The following is a 21598-nucleotide window of genomic DNA, read 5'->3' as shown; positions in this document are numbered from 1 at the left end:
CACCAACCAAAAAAATATACAATTGATTTGAAGTTGAAAGGTATTTTACAGTATCAATTTGCTATAAACATTCAATGCAACAATAAATAGGTGTTCTCATCTCATTGCATATATTGTCCAGAATCTATTTAATTATCAAACAATATATGGAATAAAAATTATCTCAATAATCATGTCTGAATGAACCACAAATTTTGAGGCCCTTCAATAATTTAGCTGAATAACTAGTGATGGAGGATGGTTAGTACTTGGAAAAATATTACAGACCACCATTATTGTCGGCCAAGGTTGCCTAGATCCCAAGGAATTTTGTTAGTTTTTCAATTTTCGTGTAGCATGTTTGGTAGGAAATATTAGATGGTACTGTACAATACTAATACATTATGTGTCAAATTGTATACCAAACGTACGCTTATGATACTTGAGACAGAATCATTGGATTAGATATTTCTAAGCATAGGATTAAGATCAGTTCGTCCAAACCACATCACAAATTTTATCATGCTAACTACAATTACAACTAATGTGTTCGTGGTTTTTATTATGATAATAATAGATTCCTATCTTAGCCCTTGTTTGATGACCATTATAAAGAAAAATTGGGGAAAATGATGTCATGAATATTGTTTTTTTTGAAGAATATATGATTAAAAAGTATTAAAAAAAATTGAGTTTATGTAAAAAAAAATTTTATTGTGTGAATATGCGGTTGAAAATGAGTATGAAAGATAAAATGTTTTGAAATAGAGAAATTCAAATAAGGCCTTAATTAGATCGGTGCTTTATCTCTGAAAATAAGGTGATCCAACCACACATTCCTATACGTTTACCTTATTACGGTTTCACTCCAATCACTAGACTGTATTCGATAGGTATTCCCGTCTACTACCAACTAGATCTAGTCTAGTCATTGGTAGCTAACATCGATTTTTGATTATTTTAGGTACCGCACAAACATTAACAAGAAACTTTTTTTCTTCATTATCAATCGAATGACCTTCCATAGTCCAAGATTATTAACATCAATTTAATCCGAGATTTTGTTTCTATTTTGTTATTTTGATCTCAATTTAGGGTCGAAATTCAACTCGTCTAAAGCTCATACAATATTTTCTTCATAATTTCAAAGGAGTTAAGACTTGTTCAAGTTTCATGTATGATTGGGGGCCAAATGTTACTATCACAATGCTTTGATTGAGAAGGGCTCATTTATGTATGCCCTGCTTACAAGGGCACCTGTCAGTGAACTAGTTTTCTATGGAATTAAAGTTGAAAAGGAGTGTGTGAGAATTAACTATTAGGATATACAGTTTGAAATACTAAATTTAGTTATAGAATTCAACTTAGAAACTGAACAAACATGCTACTACACTACATTGAATTTTCGCCTTGCTTAGCGTTCAAACAAAATTCTATACTAGCTTCTCTTAGAATCCCTTCGATTTTTAATTTCACTATTCCTACATAGTGCGATTATCAATCTACGCATTTCAATACATCACAGAAGGTCGTCGTAAATTTTCCTAGGAAACGTAGACATACCAAGAAATTGCTTACTTTTCTTGAAGAGACTCGAGAATCTGTTCTTCAACCAACAGAAATCTTGATTGAACTATTAGTGCTGCTTTTGATGTCAATGGCATATCCACAACCACGCAAGGAGAGGCAAAATACGTAGGCAGCGGCATCATGCAGAGAATATTTCCCAAAAAGGGCTGCATATTAAATGAGAATTAATAAACAAGGAACACTTAATTCATCTACAAACGAAAACCAATTCATAAGCTGTATCCTTTTACAATTACTCCTAGTCTAATTTGCAAAATGATATTTACCACGAGAACTTGGATAGATGGGTCCATAAAAAGTTGGGAAAGGTAAAACTGTCATTTCTTAGGAGCACATTTGACTAAACCTGAGAAGGCTCATTAATGCCTGAGATAAGGATTATCTTGTTTGCAAAGGGCACCAGTGCGAGAATTTGCTGTTTTCTATGCTTAAATTTGAAAGAAGTGGGTATGACAGGAATCTTGTCACAAAAGTTCATTTCCAAGAATGATGTTACATGCTCGAAACCTTCTAGCTAGTAATACAAAGCGGGCTGCTATGAGCCTGGCATGGCAGCATTGTTCTGCAGGTCAAATTTTCCATTTTTTTTATTTTTTTTACTGAAATGAAAAACACAAAAACATTAAAAAATGCTTGCACGAAGCATGGGTTGGAGGATCAGATTTGCCTTTCCAGATAGGGTGGGCCAAACACAGGGACGCCCAGATTCACTCCTCTGGTCCTACCTCTGTAGACTATTTGGTTTTCTCTTCATAAATGTAAGTGTTAAGCGTTAACTGTCCGTGTCACTCATCAGCAAAATGTTGCCAATGCAGTGCATTATTGGTACATAGTAGTGACTAGTTGAATCCTTCTTGGCAAGATTTTAGCTTTTATTACTTCTTAATATTGTCCTCTACTAGTCTACTATCCAATCCTCCCAACCATTCATGTCATACTAATTGATCATTTCCATTCGCCAGTGAAGAGTACATTCAAGAAATATCTTATTTGCATAATTATCCTTTGCTTGTCAGATTAGTTGAGTCAAAAAAAATAATAAGACCATGCTTTTGTAAGTTTAAAGAATTGATTCTTAAAGAAACTGAAATAACATTTTGCGGCAATGAACACTTCAGTTGTGTTCAAATAATTTTCTAACCTAGCTTCTCTCAGAATTCTTAAGTTAATTTCAAATCTAAACATGCCAATGCATCATAGAAACTGAAATTATTTTTCCTAATGAAACATAGACGTACCGAGAAATTGTTTGCTTTCATGAAGATGCTCGAGAATCTGTTTTTCGATCAACAGAAACCTCGACAGTGCTTTCCGGAGCTGCTTTAATTGTCAAGGGCAAATCCACAAGTGTGGTTGGAGGGGCAAAATACATATGCAGTGACATCATGCAGACAATAATTCCCAAAAAGAGCTGCAGATTAAACAATGAACGCTTGATTCATCAACATGAGATAACCAATGCATAAGCTCAAGCCATTTATAAAAACTTGGAGTCTAATTTGCCTCAACATCATTTATCATGGGGACTTGGATATGTATCGTCTATAAGAACTCGGGAAAGGTTAACTGTCAGTAGGAGAAAGATTAATAGCATCAATGATGATGAGAGGAAGACATGCATGCATGAAAAATAAAATAAAAATTGGGCTTTGATCCTATACATTTTATTATATATAGGATATATTAATGTAGTAAAACATATGGGTGGGCGGTAAAAAATGATCTAATCAAGATTTAAAAGTGCTTTGAGCTTTATAATATGTGCAGGAGAAGATTCTAAAAAGGCTACCTGCACTGTTGGCTTGAAATCGAAAAGGAACACAGATAATACCATTGTCAGTAACATTGCCATGGATGTGGAGTATACCTGTAAAAAAGAAAAAAGCATCATCCAAAAAGGTATTGAAATAACAAGACAAAACCAAGCAATTAAGCACATAATAGCATGTTAATTTGAAACAACTCAAGAGAGGTGAACTGCTTCTACAAATAAAGAAAGAAGTAAGAGATACCTTTACAATATTGTCTGCATATTTCATTAACCATGATACTAAAAGCCCTGTCGACCCCAGATTTAACACTACCATCCAAGTAGTGATACTGTATCCATAAAAAAGGCGTTGCCACCATAGTCCTTTATCAAACCCACTTCTAAAATCATCAAAGACAAGCCTTGCAAGGTTGAATATAGCACCAAATCTGAAAGTAAGAATGTGCTACTAGGCATCAATAGTCCCATATCATTTACAGACCTCTAATCGAAGTAAAATGTTTTAGTAATGACAACTGAGACATTTTGATGCCAACAGAAGCGGCTTTACAGTTTAGATAATTTTTTTTGCTCCAGATTGTTCTTATTGTTCCAATTCCTTTGAACCTACAAGATTGACTTCTTTGAATCCGGATTAGTTCTAATGACTCCCACATATGTTCCTCCCCAAGTCAGGTATTTATGATTTCAGCAGTAATAAAAGCAACTGTTGCTTATAGAAACTACCTTGCAGAGATCTCTAGAGTAAACTGCAATGATGCTGTTTTGTAAAGAAGGCGTTCATTAAGAACCCCAAAGCTTATTCGTCAAGAGGCATTAGTGAAGGCTTAGGCCTTGACTTTCCAGGGTACACAGCTCAAGGTCTGATTAAAGTTTGCTCTTTCTAGCATCATCATTTTTGGAATTTTTTTAAACCAACATGTGGGCTGGGTTCTTATAGCCTGCAGCATTTCAAGGGATTCTTTAGGCTGTTTTAAACACAGCTTAACTCCAAAACTAGGGGAAAAAAGGGAAATGAAGAATAGAGAAGACAATAAATGAATAGCTAGGACTGCCGTAGCCTTGCTGTTGCAATTTTTGGCAACAGCCGGGCAGATGTGACTGACGTATGAGATATTACTAAATTTAGAGTACTCAAACTGTCAAGATTTTCATTGGCATAAAGATGTTTTCCTAAGTAAGTTTTTCCAAGGATCGATATTTAACATGATTATGGAATGTCTGTCCAAAAGTTTAGCTGAAAAAGTTAGGCAACAAAAATAGTGGTTGTTATTAAGAGGAATCAATTTTTTTGTCTTCTATATTTTTCCCTGTGTAGGCTTTATTTTCTATTAAAGTTAAAGCAAACTGTATTGTAAAGTAGTTGGTCAGTTGTTTCATTTGTTTTAGCCTTTTAGTTCTCATTGTGGAATAGTAATCTTGTTATATAATTATAATTTACTACTTGCTACATTGCTAATCCATTTTATGGTTTTAATTGCAATTGAGACTTCTAATCTCTATAACACGAACACTTCAAGTAGGGTAGCATGTCCAAGTCTAACACGTGTCGAAAACTTGTCCGAGTCTGACACGTTTCGAAAGCACGTCCAAGTCTGACACGTGTCGAAAACATGACACTCCTTGAACACTCTTTCGTGGTTAATTTTTTTTGTTTATCAAAAATATATATATGTGTTTAACTCAAAATTATTATTAAATAACAAATCGGTACTCATATTTGTGAGTTTTCGACAAGAAAGATTAATAACAGGTATAAAACCAAATTTATACTATATAAATGAAGAATTTTAAAAAAATTTAATTAACGTGTCATGTCAGTACTTTTTTGAAAAATCACGTGTCAGAGTGTTGCCAAGTTTCATGTCGGACACACGTGTCAGTGTCGGTGTTTCACAACTTTAAATTTTATTCACACATTTATTATGTTACTTTTTAATGATTTATGGTTTATTGATTTATTATGAGTGCAATTCTATATTTTTTATGATTTTTAATCCTTTTACAGGTTTACATTGAGACGTGCCTTAAAACAGATTTAGAATTCTCAAGCACTGATTATGAGTGTGCAAAACAGCATAGCAACTTGATGTAAGTTCTGGAATTGTGCTTGATCAGAGAAAAATACTCACGTGTATAATTGAACATTCTGCCAGTATAAGCTATCATTGTTCTTCTTCATCAAGAATTCTGTATAAACACCTGCGAGGGCAGAAAGACATGCAGACAACATGCCCAACATGTATCCCTGAATTGGTGATGAAAAGAGCGAGTCGCAAGAAGATTCTCCACAGCCTTTCACCTATGCAAACATAAGATAGGAGTGCTTAAAGCTATGAACACTTCCATGGTGATTTATGCATAGAAGAGAGAATTTCAATTGACAAGCCACCCATCATAATCAAGAGTTGTCATCCTACATGTCAAAGTTCGAAATTGACAACTTGTTATGAGGTGCATAACTGCATATAACTAAATCCATTACTAACCCACAATATGATTATAATTTGCCTGCAATATACTAGTAACATATTTAGAAAGCCAAACATCCTGGTATAATAAAACAATGGCAATCACTTTAGTCTTCTCACTTCTACAAACCAGTGGCAATTAAAATTGACAAACTTAATGATGGCAAATTGGACAACTTTTAAAAATTAAAGACTTGTTAGGAGAGAAATTCTGTAGTTATTAAAATAGGTTTGATTTGACTTATACCCTTTCCTTAATTAATTGGATCAAGATAGGACATTCTCTCTCTTAAAGTTACGTAGATTTCCACTTTTACAACAGATTTTAAGCATCAGTAGGACAAGAGGTTTTCAATTACAAAGACTATTGATTTTTTTATATATTTATAAATTATTGATATTGATTATAAATATGATTGATATTTCTAATTCTTCTCTCTTCCCTCTCCATTCTTCTCTTTCTTTGCCATATTCTTGTATCCTACATAGAGTGATGCATCTGTTTTGCCCCATTTTCATTTTCTATCCCCAAACTCATTTACAACCACACATTCTCCCAATAAAATAATTTTGGGCATGGACCCATAAATTTTCCCAAACTTTTTAACCAATGTTCTCCTAAATAATCACTTTTCACAAAATCTATTATCAAAAAATCTCTACAAAACACACGATTTTATAAGGGCTTCAGATTAACACTTTAGTGTTTTAAGAAGTCATTCCCAATTAAAAGTAATGTGTTACATGGTTAAAAATGCAGCATGAGAACAAAAGAGAGTAGCAGAAACAATTCAAGAAGCACCTGGCTCGTGGTGGTTCCAACAGCCAATAGAACAATAGCCATCCACTGCAAATTAGAGAGCTTCCTTTTCAAAAACAACCTAAACAAGGATACAAGTATATCTCACTAGATATGAAGATTGAGCAATAGTTATAATTCCAACGAGTAAAGTTCGAGTTTAAAAAGAATGAACTGCAGAACCAGAAGAACGATTGAGAAGAAAAATGCTCAACCTGAATAATAATGCCGTCGTAACAATTTTCAAGTTTCCCATAATCTGATATGTCGATGTATCTACATACGTCAATGTAGCAAACTGAACATTGTTGTGAATGAGATATATGATTGATGGGATTGGGTACAAACGAACACTCTTCCATTCCGTGGTCATTTTAGGAGGAGGTGATCTCTTGCATTCTCTCCATAATAGAATAGCAGAAACAATAAGCTGCATTCAATGGAACTCATCAACACCAAATCCGTCCCAATAATATCTATACCAACAAGACTTACAGAGCCAAAGTTCTGTTTTCAAATGGACAGTTTCACACATTGCGGAAAATAAACATAATGTTTCCACAAGAATGAAACTTTAAATCCAAATTTCAATTTCAGAATTATTCCCAATGAGATTTCTTTCCCCTCTACTATTCAGTACTATCAACTAAGTGCAAAACCTAAAAAATGCAATCAATAAATGAAAATAATTAAACAAAATTTAAAATAGAATAAATAGATTAACCTTAAAAACTTCAGCAAGAAAAGGCACAGTGGCATAGTCATATTTGTATCCCCCATTACTCTGTGACAATGTCGTCAATATTCCCTGCAAAAACACAGCAAATTTAAACACCCATTTACTCCCAAGATCACACGTAGACACACGAACGGAAACCCATTTATACGGATCAGATTCACATATAAGCTAGTAATCAACTCAAAAGAAAAGGACCTGAGAGCTTGTAAGAATGGTGAGCAGCGAAGCGACGACGTACCACTGCATCTTCTCCTTCCTTGCTCTCCCTTCTACTGTAACAATTACAACAGAGTAGTTTCTTGATCTTCAGCGATTTTCGGTTGTGCCTAATATTTTGGTTATTCGATTTACACCCCAATTCTTTTGGGTATTTACTATTTTTTAGTAATGGATTAAAAACTCTGTGGTCATATAACTTTTAAGATGTACCATTTTAGTCATTAAACCTTTTTTTATGCATAAAAGATATACAAAATTGTTTTAAGGTTGTCACTAACTATCTATTCGCTAGTCGATTTAACAATTATAGTGACATGTTCGACAGCGTTTAAAATGGGCAACTTTGGTCGTTACACTGTCATTGTACATAAAACGCGTTGAACTTACAAAGTTTTCATTTAATATGGTGATATATAAGAAACTTGCTCGACAAATAGAAATAACATAGTAAAAAAATCTGTCAAATCGATATCCACCTAGAATAATTTTCAAAATATTTAATTGGGTACGATAAATTCAAAAACGCATGTGAAACAGACATTATCTAACTTATTAATATCATCCGATCAAGTCCGTAAGTCGAGTAAGTATTAAGTAACACTATTAATGCTTTGTATAATCATGCTTAGAAGTTGATTTTTGAAAAAGTAAATAAGCAAGAGTCACAATTATTACATAGCACCCACAATTTGTTTATTTGAAACCACGAAAAATAGTGGATCCTGATACTTATAAACAACCATGTCCTTTGACACTAACTAAACTTTAAAATCACTAATGGACACTTGAGGAGTGACTAAAGTGGAACAATTCACTTCCAAAGATGATAGCATCAATAGAATTTCAGTAAGTAGGCTAATAACGAAGCGCCTTTCCAAGGATTAAAACTGCCATCCCAATTTTCAAAAAAAAAAAAAAAAAAAAGTTCCTTATACAAGAATCTCGTATTTGAGTCTGACTTTTCGACGGGTGATTCATACTAAACATCTCTTTATTTTGTCAATAGTTCAACAAAATTTCTAGTAGTCCTGGACAGGTACTTGATTGCCACGGTGCCCACAGGTTTGGCCATCTATCATCCGCTATCAGTGTTTACTCCAAATACTTAAGCAACATTGAGTCGAAACAGCAGCGTAGACATGGAAGGAGATACCAAGTACGAGCCAGAGGCGACTTCAAATCAAGAAATGATTGGCAATGAGAATGTAATAGTCGAGCACTCTATTTCATACTCACACCTGTAATTAAAAACAAAGACACTCATCATCATAAAAGAATTCATCAGATGTTGAAGCCAACAAGCATCACATATTGTCAATCAGTTTTGTGATGGGGAAATACAAGCCAGTTAATTAAAAAATTGTTTACGAAATTATGAACTTCATACATTGATTCATCAGTTCTGTGCATTCTAGTTGATTTCCATGTGCTCTGAATTTTGATAGCCTCCTAGAAGAGGTCGAGGCATATTTATTAGGAGATTGCTTTTCTAAAGCATTGTTCTGTTATTTTCTAAGAACCGATGCATAAGCGTATGGGAGCTGCACAGCTGCAGATCAAGTAAAGACATGACTACTGCATAAAAAAGGTGAAGACATTACTGTAGTCACAAAGAACACAACTCCATAGTGTGACTTCACTATGGAGCAGACAAGTCCCAGAAGTTTAAATTTAAACATAAATAGCAAGGGACGGAACAGTTTTCTTTATTCCCTCGACTAAACAGCAAGGGAAGGTATGTACTTCGTACTAAAATAATCACTTACAAGGGGTCGAGGAATAAGTTTCGAGGAAGTCATGAAGTTGATGAATCATTTATCCACAGATGCAGCAAACCTGATGACTCCCAATAGCTGATAAGAACTTTGTGATCATACCCAGTAGAGAAATACAGAAGAAAGAAAGCATCCCGATTGGAATATGACTAATTCCACTTAAAAAAAGAGTTCAGAGGCTAACATAAAGAAGAATTTGACTTTCCACGGGCTTCCCAGACCCAGATTCGCAAGCAAGAATAGTCTTTTCACTTACGCCATGAATACTTCAAAATTTCTAAGATACAACTAATAGATGAAAATGCAGCCAGTAATTATGATACAGGAGTAAAACAATGACGTGTTTAGTACCAAGATTGGATTGGACGGACAATGTGTAAGTGTTATGCCCTAGATCCAATCGATTTAGGTTGTAAACGCTTTTAATATATTTAATGCATTTGATTTTGGCGAGATCTATTATTTAAATTAATTTTGTAATAAATAATATTAAATAATAGAATCCGAAGACCCAATTTTTAGGTAATCTGTTGATCACAAGGAGTTGTGATGAACAAGAGTTCAAACATTTTTTCCCTAATATTACTGAATACTTTCCAGTACACTCTATCAAACAATCCATTAATATCCATATCAGATTGGAAAAGCCTCATGTGAACATTTTACGTGGATAACATGATCTAGACTATTGGAACTCATCCAGCATTGGCATATGACTTCTCAAACCAGTATGTCAGCTTTGACCACCTCTCCATGCATCATTAATTAATATCGATATGCATAATTTACTGGATACAATGATTCATGGATACAAGAAAATTAAGAAATTGCAGTTTGAATGAATATCTTAACCCCGTATGTTTCTTGTATGGTAATTTTCATGACAAAAGCTCTTACTGCCACTTCCAACATCTTATTGGCATAAATGCTTCAGGTTCTTAAAAACCTTATGGGGGCTTACTAAAGTTGTTTACGAACTATGAAATCCATGGTATGAATTATTCTAGCCGTGTCCCGGCCAATCTCGAGGAGTATTCAGCCCGCTGGACTTTGAACTGCGACAGAAGATCATTTCTCGAAGATTATTCAGCACTGCTGAATTTTGGAATTGTCCATTTTTGATGAAATTTGATTGGAAACGGGCTAATGACACGGTAGCTTTGCTCTTGACATAGGGCCAATTTCGAGCAAATTCCTTCATTTAGGCCTTCGTTTACATCTTCTTCTTTTTTTAATTATATCTCAATCAATTTAAGTTGAATTTGAATTTCGTTTGTTGAAGAATAATCCTTAAGATTAGGACTTTCGCTAAATAAAGCATTGTAAGCCTTTTATAACCGCATTGATTGACAGAAATAAAAAAGTTGTCAATTTTTTCATCTTATGAGATTTGTTCATCTTTCCTATAAACTTCCGCTACGTCAAAGGTTCTGATGCAGCACCAATAGGATGATTAATAGAAATAGAAGAAAGATTCCAAAAGAATGGGGAATTAAGGGAGGGGATAGAAGAAGAATTCAATAGAAGAAGGGGAGAGATGCGCCATAAGCCACCAAAATAATTATTCATTCATCATCTACTGAAAATTACAATGCAAAATAGGTTTAAATAGTAACGCAACCCTAACGAGCTTGGGCCCGAGCCCATACAAGTCCAAATTTAAATAATAGTCCAAGAAAATAAATAAAGCTTAAATAAAATAAGTAAACGTCCTCCGATGTCCTCATCAACTCTCCCGGGGTGGGAGGAAAACTCGACCCTGTCGAGTTGATAGATAATATAGATTGCAGTTAATCTGATACTCCAAATGCTTCAAGTTAAGCCACGGGGGACGATCTTTCTGACGAACCAAGTAACGAAATTCCATAATTGATAGTACTGAAAACTGTAGCTTATTCCCAAGAATATGATCTGACCAAGGGGGCCGATCTTTCCTTCTAACCAAGTACTGATACTGGACTTCAATTAACCAATACTCATGCACCTCATCTTCAACATTTTCACATGATTGTACATAATGAGGAGCATAAGAAGTACGTCGATTTACCCAACAAACAAGGAAGTACTGAATTTTGCCATCATTGGTCAATACAACATGTTCATCTAAAATAACATCAATTTTATCTTTGTGTGCTGTGATAGATGGTATTAAAGTAGAAATATCAATCTAGTCAAATTGGGGGTCCACAAAGTGAGGTAGAAATGGATCATCAAAGGAAGTAATACGGTATTTGTAAGTAATGAAGTCCTCAATATTTAAAGTAGAGTGATGGCTAAAATGTGATGAAAAATTAATGACATGTGCGTATGGACCAACATGCTTTAAAACTTTAAAAGGACCAGCACTACCGGCTTGCAATATAATATAATCCCCAATATGAAATTGAAAATATTGTTTATGCAAATCAGTTTGAAGTTTATATAATGCATTACTTGCGTGAAGTTGTTTATTGATCTTAATATGCAAGTCATGAAGATGATGCACAAATGCTTCAACTGATATCGACACACTAACATGTGGGGACATGGAAATAAGGTCTAACGGCCGCCTAGACTTATAACTATGAACAGCTTCAAATGGATTCAAACCTAGAGAACGATTTACAGAATTGTTATACGCAATTTGAACAGTTGAGGGAATCAAGTCCCAATTTCTAAGATTTTTCAGACTTGAATAAATTGCCAGGACTTTGGTTAACGACTTCATTTTGACCATCAGTTTGAGGTTGGTCAGTAGTGGAGAATTTCGATTTAGTGCTAAGAACAAGCGACTGGATTCTCTAAGGGTGACTAGTGATATTATCAAACTCTTTGAGTTGGGTATGACATATAACATGTGATCGAGAGTTGTCGAAAACAAGGGGTATAGTTTCTAAAGTCTCGGAAAGGGTCGAGATTCCACTTAAGGAAGTGTCCTCACTATAATCATCAAAATCTTCAAGTTTAGGGCCATATGCTAGATCTTCTAACGACTCTTCTATTGCATTCTTTCGTTCTTCTATGACTAAGGCTCGATTAGGACATTTGGAAGAGATGTGGCCAAAATCCTTACAGCTGATGCATAGCAAGTGAGAAATCTTTGGAGTTTCACAAATTATACTCTTATTTTCCAAAATTGTAGGAACATTAGATAGGGGAGGTCCTAGAAGGGACTTAACAGGAGGAAGTGGAGCCAATGAAACCGAAAGATGATTGCCATTACGCTTTCTACATGAAGAAGAAGATCTTGGACTATCACGACCTTTACAATTATTTTTCCAAATAGGAGGAACATTAGACGGAGAAGGTTTTATGATAGACTTATGATGAGGCGACACTAATGAGATGGGTGAACGACGATGACCACGCTTTTCATATGGAGTACTAATAATCAACTCTTAATCTCGAGTTAAAGAATAAGCGTGATCAAGAGTAGTGACACCTCGAAGGAAAAGCTCGCGCTTAAAATCATCTCTCAGACCTCGGCTAAACCTACTCAAAGTCATGCTTTCATCCTCAATTAAATGACATTTGGTTCGAAATTCCTCAAATTGCGCGATATACTCGGCCACTAATTGACTTCCTTGTTTAAGGGCATTCCATTGAGTAAGAATTTCAAAATTATCTCGTTCTCGCTTAAGAATCTGATCCCTATTCCTACGATCGTGTCGAAAATATTTTTGATCACTTATGAAACGCTTCAGAATTAATGTCAGTTAAACGAGGAGTTCGCTTAAAATTGCTCAACTTAGCAGCTAGGTTCTTTCTCTCCTCACGAATAGCAGTTATATTTGATTGGACAGTCGATAAGCTAGTGGCAAGTTGCTCTAATTGTCTAGTGAGTGCATCAAATTGGGATGGATCCATGGTCAATGTATTGGAAATAGAGATGACAAGACGACCACTATGCAACTACATGCAATGTAATACCAACTAAATAACATGCTATGATGAGATCAGTGAACAATACGTGCAAGCAATGGAAAATAACTTGTACCAATTTTTTTTTAATTTAATTTTAAATATTGGGATTAATTAAATCCAAAACAAGCTAATACTGCTAGTACATATAAAATGGCAAAGCAAGGGTCAACACTAGTCAAATTCTCCAATCAATTTAAGTGGGAAATAATGGAAGTCAATTCGGTCACTGGTGTCAATTCGATTAATGGTTTTGATCAAGTCAGGTTTAAAGCTAAAATTATCACAATAACAGCAGCACAAGATTTTAATTGATGCAATTTTAAAAATGAAGCAGTTGTATAAACCAATACTAAATAGAGATCAAGGACTCCCTGTTGTTTAGTTTTGATTATTTGTATGCCGCTTGATCTGAATTGCCGACTTATAAGCCCCAACTATGCTTCCGTTCTTCCCTTCGTATCCAATGGTTTTAGCCCCTGTAGACTGTAACTTGTGCTGGTTCTGGTGTGGACGTAAAACTGTGTGTAGTGACTGTGGCTTTTAGATTGTTGAAATGGACGAGAAAATATATGAGTGTGGTAATTGTGGTGGAAGTGTATGATCTTGGGTAGGTGGTGGTGGCCTATGGCGATGAAGCGGTAGTGCTCTGGATGCCTGGGTACAATAAATAATGAAGTGGTAGCGTGATGGTGATTAGAGGCGACAGCGGCAAGAGAGTGGTTATGAGAGAGAAATCGGGTGAAACTGTGGGGTATTTGATTTTAATGGATTGGTTATAATCGGGTTTGGTTGGATATTTGGGACTGATCATGGGTTGAATGGTGTTGGGCCGATTATGATAATATGTGATAAGTGGGTTGGATTTAGTGTTTATTGGGCTGAAAAGCAGGTGGATTAGCTAAATAGATGATGAGAGATGGGTTGTGCGTTTAGTGAGCTTTGGGAGTAATTTGGGCCACTAGCTAATGGCCCAAGTGTTTTGATAAAAAAAAATGAATGGAGTAGGTTATAGAGATGGAATATATGGGTTGAAGAGCTAAGTAGGCTTGAATGCTAGGGTTTGGGATTTGTGAAACAACATCACAATTAATTTTTTTTTATTTATGAGCAGCAGTAGCAGGAGGGAAAAAATGAGAATTTTTTTTTTTTTTTGGATGTGAACAGTAACTTTTTTTTTGAAGCTGATAATACAAAAAAAAATGAATTTTCGGGTGTGAATAGTACCTGTGAACAGTAACACTTTTTTTTTTTTTGGGGGGGGGGGGGGGGGAGGGGGAATAGTACCTGTGAACAGTAACACGATTTTTTTTTTGGGGTTGGGATGTGAACTAAAATTGCAGAAAAAAACCTATACTGAAATTTCCGCCTGTGAACAGTAACGTGAACAGTTTTTTTTTTTTTTTTGGAACAACTATGAAGAAGCTGGAAAAATAATAACTTGGCTGCTCATGCTAAAAGTTCATTTGTTTGTGTTGTTCCACAAGTTTTTAGGAAAGAAATAGAAAGAAATTTTTGGATTGGAGATAAGAGATTACCCAAGTTTAGGCTCTAATACCAAATTTGATACAGCACCAATAGGATGATTAATAGAAATAGAAGAAAGATTCAGAAAGAATGGAGAATTAAGGGAGGGGATAGAAGAAGAATTCAATAGAAGAAGGAGAGAGATGCGCCATAAGCCATCAAAATAATTATTCATTCATCATCAACTGAAAGTTACAATGCAAAATAGGTTTAAATAGTAACGCAACCCTAACGAGCTTGGGTCCGAGCCCATACAAGTCCAAATTTAAATAATAGTCCAAGAAAATAAATAAAGCTTAAATAAAATAAGTAAACGTCCTCCGATGTCCTCATCAGGTTCTCAACGTAAACCGTAAAGATATAACCTCAATTTCGTGTTACACTTTCTCTGACCATAATTATGAATAAATTTCATCAAGCCATATAAAAATGGTACAATAGATTGCACCTCATTGATGCTCCATAGTCTGATTGAACAATCAGCACTCCCACTGGCAAACTTCATCGGATCTACTTGGGAAAAATCCACGGACCAAGATCTCTTTTGGTGCTCCATGTATTGGACAAGTCCTTGCCCAGTTCTTGCATCCCATACCTTAAAAGTTTCAGATGTACAGCATTCTAGATGTAATAATAATAATAAAAGAATTTATCAACAGAGAAACCATGTCCTACTAAATATATATTTGTAATAAAAATAGGAAAGTAGAACTTGACAATAGAAGGTCACAGAATCAGAACGGCCAGGGCAGATGTGCATTGCCAACACAAAGATGTTGAAGAAGTTGGATATCATGTGCTAATAGATGATCATATCTATGCTCTTAACAAAGTTCATATCCTTTTAGCAAAAAATTTGAAGAATAACATTATTGGTTCATTTTTCTCCTTATCAACAAAGCAATTTTATATATAAGAGGAACTGTAAGTAGTGTTGGAAGAATTTTGTGAATAGTGACGCCGAAATGATGGTGACCAAGCCGAGGCAAGAGTTGGACTCTTTGTCCTTAAGTCGAATTTGCCCCGCAACGGTGCCTACGAATTTTGGCAATCGACTCCCAAGATACAACGGCTACACTTGTGTTTGTAGCACTCCAAAACACAAGTACAACGAACCAAATGTAGGCTTATGTACTCCACAGATGAAATGAAAGAAAATCAAAATAAATGAAATTATTTTGATTTTAGATAGAAGAGAGGATGAGAGACGTTTTTGCATATCAAAACTGTGTGGAATAGGACACCCAAAGGGTCCTATTTATAGACCATGAAGAGGTGTGGACGAAATGGTTGAGGCCAAACCATGCACCATTTTCAAACAATGCACCTTTATGAAAAGATGTCTATTCACTAATGGTTGAGGCCTTTTTCGTAATTTCTCATTCATCCGATATTGGTTTTCGAAATGCCAAATGTACCCTTCAATACATGCAGAGAAATCAAAATTCTCTTTCGGGGGCGTTGCCCCCTACCCCCCACGAGGGGCGCTGCCCCCTCGACCCTCGCGACCTGACCGGGCAGGTCGATCCCCGTTTGTGCGCCCCGAAGCGGCGAAGTGGCAAACAATTTTGCCTAAACGGATTGAGTCGAGCTTTTGAGTATTTGGCCGAATTCGATACGAACTTTAATCGATTTTCAATTCTCAATTTATTTAACCAATATCCAACAAGTAGGGGTGCTCCTGGTTCTAGATGAGATGCATTGTAAGCACAGAAAGAGAAGAAACCCTATAGGATTGATGGAGGCAAATAAACTCTCTAATAAACTCAGTTGAAAGTATTCCAATTGAAATAATGGGTCTTGAGAGGGTGAAGATTAAAGATAAGGGAATTTATAGAAGAGATTCTATACGTGCTATACTACTAATTTAGAAAGAAAAACAAAGAAATCATATTCATACAGTTACCCAAATATATCAATATATATCGCAGTACTGCAGTAGCTAATATATTTAGGATCATTCGGTTGTGAACGAAGTACGGAATACATACCAGCACTAGACCATCATAGTCGGCAGATGCCAGATAATTTTTGATGTAGTTATTCCAACAAACACAGCTAAATTTAGATTTGCTTGGCATTTGAATCATTGGATACTGAACATCAACAGAGTCATTCAAAAGGGAATCGAATTCAAAGATTTTGATTTTCTTAAAGACTCCAGCAGTAGCAATGTAGTTCTCTTCATGATCAAATCTCCAACAGCATATCGCGTTGCTTGAGTTGAGAATATCACCATTTTTAACGTCCCACAGCCCTCAAACTGTCTGTAGCGAGCAAACTTACAAATACCTTCAAAGAAGGCTCCAACTCAATCAACGGACTTCTCTTCCATATTTGGCTCTCAGTATTGATTTTGAACGCAAGACCACCTGTCATGAATCCTCAATATGTCCTTGTCTGATCGTTCCATTTCAGGAATATGGACTTGGGATTTCATACATAAGTAAGCATCTTCAAGTGCACTGACATTGCTCGTCATCTTAACCCCAAACAAATTTGTTTTAGAAAATGAATCATTATCTTTAAGTGAAGGTTTCTGTCTTGCATCGTCGTCTCCATCAATCCTGTCTGAAGATCTTCAAAAAGCATACCTTCTCTCAACCTCCTTGACATCAACTTCTAAGAATTCTATATTTTCCAACAACTTGGCGGCCTTATTCTGCATTTCTTCCTTTAATGCAACTAGAAAATAAAGTAAGAGATCTGACTCAGCATCAGCAACCTTGTTAGCAAATGATGGCTCATCACCTCCTAGAGTCATCTCTTCAGATCCATAAATTATCTCACAGTTCAGAAGTTCCCTGTCAGTCAAATATGCAGCATAAACTGACATATCAGTAACACAGGAGATAGATTCATGATTTTTTACCGGGATAAGGGTTAAATCATCAAGGAAAAATTGCAGTACATCCCAACCTATTGCTCCTGAATCACAAAAACGATCCAGTTTCTCCCTTAAATTGTCATGTAACCCTCGCATGTCTAACTTCATGACGCTAGCCTTTTCCCAACTTGGACTGGTTCCCACAAATTTTAAGTGAGGCATATTTCGATAAAAGTCATGTGACATGTGACAATCTAATGGAGAACTGTACGATTTCTGTCATTGGAGAGTGATGGGAACTATAATAAAAGATTGAGGAACACTTGCTCCTTTTGTAATTGTTAAGGACCAACTTGCTATTCCAACTACAGGTGGTGGACTGATGCTACTATTTTCTCAATCATCAATGTATCTTGATCTCCTAGAGGGTCAGATGTTATTACAGTCATGAAGGAGAAAGTTTATAGCCCTTAGAATTCTTGACCAATAATAACTGTGTGTAAAATATGACACATGAACATCATTCTCCTGCAATCGCAAAGCATAATATGACAGTGGTTCTGTTAACATTTGATTTGTATATTCTGACCCGCATATTCTTCTAGTAGATGATTTTAGAGTTACAATCTTCATCATCTGATGGATGCGAAACAGTCTTTGAGCCACAGTATCCCTGTTTATCATTAGTTCTCTCTTTCCAAAAGACGAAAACCGTTGCAAGACGGCACATGGCAAAACAAATTTGTTGCCATTGAAAGTCATGGTAATAGTTGACATATAACTCACTAATATTTGGTAAGCATATAACGCTTATTTAATCTAATATTTATGCAATTAAAATACAACATTATCAACTTTCTCCCAAAACTTTTTCATTCTTGGCATCTTTGCAGATATATATGTCTTCTGACCACTATCATTTGATAATTTCTATGATGGTGCAATCTTGGCTACATTTTACATGTCTTGGCATTTCATAGTTATGACAAAATTCAGATTCTATCATACTAGAAGAAGTAAAATAGATTAGATGATTCAAGAAAACATACCTGGTTGTTGGACGAGAAGAAGGTTCAGGATGCTGCAGCCAAAAACAGAAGGCAGCTTCCCTTGGAAATTCAGAAAGAAAATTAGAAGGTAGAATCCGATTGCGCAAATCTAGCATTGCCGCAGAATGTGCTTCTATTGATTCAAAATGCCAAAGCAACTGAAGGAACGAGTAAGTATCAGTGCAAAACTACATATATTTGGTCTTACATTTTTTGTTTTTTAATAAAACCCAGAGTTAAAAATCATAAGATGAATTAAAACATATATGAGTCCCCATTTTTTAAGTTCATTTACGTTACGTTGGTTCCGAGATACATTGCCTTTTCCCTTCTTTCCTCTCTGTGTTCAGCTGATGAATATGTTCTCTGCTGTTAAATTTCAGTTGTCATCTTAAATTAGAAAAGCAATCTAACAAAGCTTTACATATTCCATTGCATGATTCTCAACCTATACATTTCCAATATATGAAGCATGTGGCGTGCCAAAGTTTGTACAATGCATTACATTTTGACATATCAAGTCCAAGGAAGAAGAACAAGAAACCTGATGTCAGTATTCACGATTACCCCAAGTCCCTACCTTTAACGATTATTAAGCAGAAGATAGACTCGTGTACAATGGCAGGAAAAGAGGAATTACTCTTAATATTGAGAGTAGATCATTGTGAAAATTTAAGTCGAAACTTAAAGAACATAAAGCTTAGATAAATCAACAATAATTCTTACCTCAAATAACAAAAGATATTTGATTGAGGATTGTCAAGCTCCTCTGGACAAGTATACCATTTCTTTTCCAACTGAGCAGCATCAAATGCAACCCCAAACTGCCCCTGGATAGATTGCCTTCCTGCGTAAAATTGTTTCGAGCTGCACATTCAGGCTGGTTAGAATTTTCCACATCACTGATGCCAGTCCTTACCTGATTAGAACCATTGTCATTGACACCATTTTTGGAGATGAACAGAGGTTTATGCATTATCAATTTGTCCTGGCATAGTTTTTGCTGCTTTACACCAAATTTTCCACATGGAGACATTTCATGCTCCAAATGTCTCTTCGTTCTAATATCCTTATCCATCAAACTGAGTAATTCTGCCTGCATCAACGAACCAATGTATTTGACATCATCGGGTGGCAATAAAATAAACGAAGATGGGCATATATGCAGCAAGGAAAAGCCTTGAGAGTGTGCAATATCCACTATTTGCACAATCTGCCTAAACAAATGCAGCCTGTAACTTTTATTTATTTTGGAACGCCCAGAGTTTAGCCATTCTCTCAAGGTACTCCCAAAATGAGGCAATTCAAGTCCTTTCCTGCCATTATCACAAGAATGAACCTGACTAGAAAGGGACATATCCGATGATTTTCTATTTGAGGAAGTCTGCTTGTCTGTATTCTGACCCATTCTTGCTCTATGAAATTCAGAACAAACCCCGAGGCTTTTATTTGGAACATTCTTCTCTATTGATACCATCGACTGCTTACTGAAAAAAGAGAAACTTGATGAAGATAAGATTTTAGACCGATCATAACAATGAGGCATTCTACAAGAGGATTCTTTGCTATAACCATCAGTCAAAGATATTCTACTTGAGTCTTTGTCATTTTGCCTACTTGATAAAGGTTTCGACTTGTAGAAGTTCGTTCTTGGCAAATCTTCCCTAGAAATCTGATGAGGACATCCTTATAGTTGGACTTTTATTATTGTTTCAGTATTTTAGTTGGACCTTTATTATTGTTTCAGTTGGACTTTTATTTAAGTTTACGTATTTTAATTAGGACTTAAATAATGGGCTTGGCCCTATATTTCTAGGTTTTCATTATTTAAACCTATCTTGGTTTGTAATTTTTCAGTTAATGATGAATTGATTGAGAATTATTGGTTTTGGCTGCTGCCATCTCTTCTCCCTCTTCTGCCTTATTTCTTCTTCTTCTTCCTTCTCCCATATCTCTTCTTGTTATTTTTATTGAGTTAATCATTCTGCATCAAATTGGTATCAGAGCGAACTTGGGAAAACAGTTGGGTGTTCACTGCGTTGCTCAAAACTCAATTTCTGCAGAATCCAGTTAACACCTTCACCCCCTCCTGCGACAGAAAATCTTTTCGACTGCCTTACTGCCAAGTCCGAAACCGTTCCAACTCCTCGACCCTGTCGAAACACAACCACCACCACCAACTCACTGCTGCAAAACCCGTTCACCATCTCTGCCTTCCCAGTCGTCTATCATACTCCCAAGACACGGTTGCCTTCCGAGTCGCCGATAGGTCCTTCGTCGCCCCCGACAGCCGTCAAAACAGACCCAACAATCGGCCTCATCCACCACCGATTTCAATCCAAACACCATCACTCACTACAACAATACCATCATCTGCCGTCCTGCAACTTTACAAAATCAGACAAATCGAAGTTGAAGCAGACTGCCGCCAACAGCTGCCAGCAAACTGCCACAGTAAACCAGTAGTAGCCGTCCAAGCCCAGCTTCGTCGAGGCGTTCCTCGTCGGCCAACCCAGTCGTCGAATTCTGCAGTCTTCAGTCGGTTGTTTATGCGTTATGGGTTTGGGCTGGGTTTTTTTATTTAATGGGGTTGGTTTAATAGTATCAAGTGGGTTTGGGGTTAATTTCAATCGGGCTTGTTTATGTCTAATACTTGGGATTGGGCTTAATTGGGTACTAGTTATCAATTGGGTTTTGGGTTAATTGGTTTAATACTTAAGTGGGTTGGGTTATTGGTCATCAATTGGGATTGGGCTTGATTAAGATTTTGATTGTAATTTAGGCCCACATTTGTGAAATGGGCTCATTTATTATTTTGTTATTCTAATTTTGTATTATTATTAAAAAAAAAAAAAAAAAAAAAAAAAAAAAAAAAAAAAAAAAAAAAAAAAAAAAAAAAAAAAAAAAAAAAAAAAAAAAAAAAAAAAAAAAAAAAAAAAAAAAAAAAAAATT

The 21598-nt window shown here is 35.7% G+C and overlaps 2 protein-coding genes and 1 long non-coding RNA gene across 3 annotated transcripts; all 3 read right to left on the bottom strand.

The window, feature by feature from the left end:
* Positions 1-1290: 1290 nt before the first annotated feature.
* Positions 1291-7715, bottom strand: LOC111409953 (CMP-sialic acid transporter 1). The gene is made up of 9 exons (XM_023040082.1): positions 7545-7715; positions 7335-7418; positions 6826-7040; positions 6614-6692; positions 5473-5642; positions 3582-3768; positions 3359-3436; positions 2808-2980; positions 1291-1715 (listed from the first exon to the last, which is right to left on the bottom strand). The coding sequence occupies exons 1-8, from the start codon at positions 7593-7595 to the stop codon at positions 2825-2827; spliced, it is 1020 nt and encodes a 339-aa protein (XP_022895850.1). The 5' UTR covers positions 7596-7715; the 3' UTR covers positions 1291-1715; positions 2808-2824.
* An 859-nt stretch (positions 7716-8574) lies between these two features.
* On the bottom strand, positions 8575-9592 carry LOC111409952. The gene is made up of 4 exons (XR_002705587.1): positions 9528-9592; positions 9335-9404; positions 8956-9143; positions 8575-8806 (listed from the first exon to the last, which is right to left on the bottom strand). It is a non-coding gene; the product is annotated as an uncharacterized LOC111409952 (long non-coding RNA).
* Positions 9593-16589: 6997 nt separating this feature from the next.
* Positions 16590-20853, bottom strand: LOC111411145 (protein SUPPRESSOR OF PHYA-105 1-like). The gene is made up of 4 exons (XM_023041705.1): positions 20658-20853; positions 19373-20332; positions 18647-18804; positions 16590-17574 (listed from the first exon to the last, which is right to left on the bottom strand). The coding sequence occupies exons 1-2, from the start codon at positions 20851-20853 to the stop codon at positions 19374-19376; spliced, it is 1155 nt and encodes a 384-aa protein (XP_022897473.1). The 3' UTR covers positions 16590-17574; positions 18647-18804; position 19373.
* Between the last annotated feature and the right edge of the window lie 745 nt (positions 20854-21598).

This window comes from Olea europaea, chromosome 15 (genome assembly GCF_002742605.1).
Source record: "Olea europaea var. sylvestris chromosome 15, O_europaea_v1, whole genome shotgun sequence".
In the NCBI taxonomy this organism is placed as follows: domain Eukaryota; kingdom Viridiplantae; phylum Streptophyta; class Magnoliopsida; order Lamiales; family Oleaceae; genus Olea; species Olea europaea.
The sequence above is the reverse complement of the archived record's forward strand: the minus strand, read 5'-3'. Positions and strand labels throughout refer to the sequence as shown.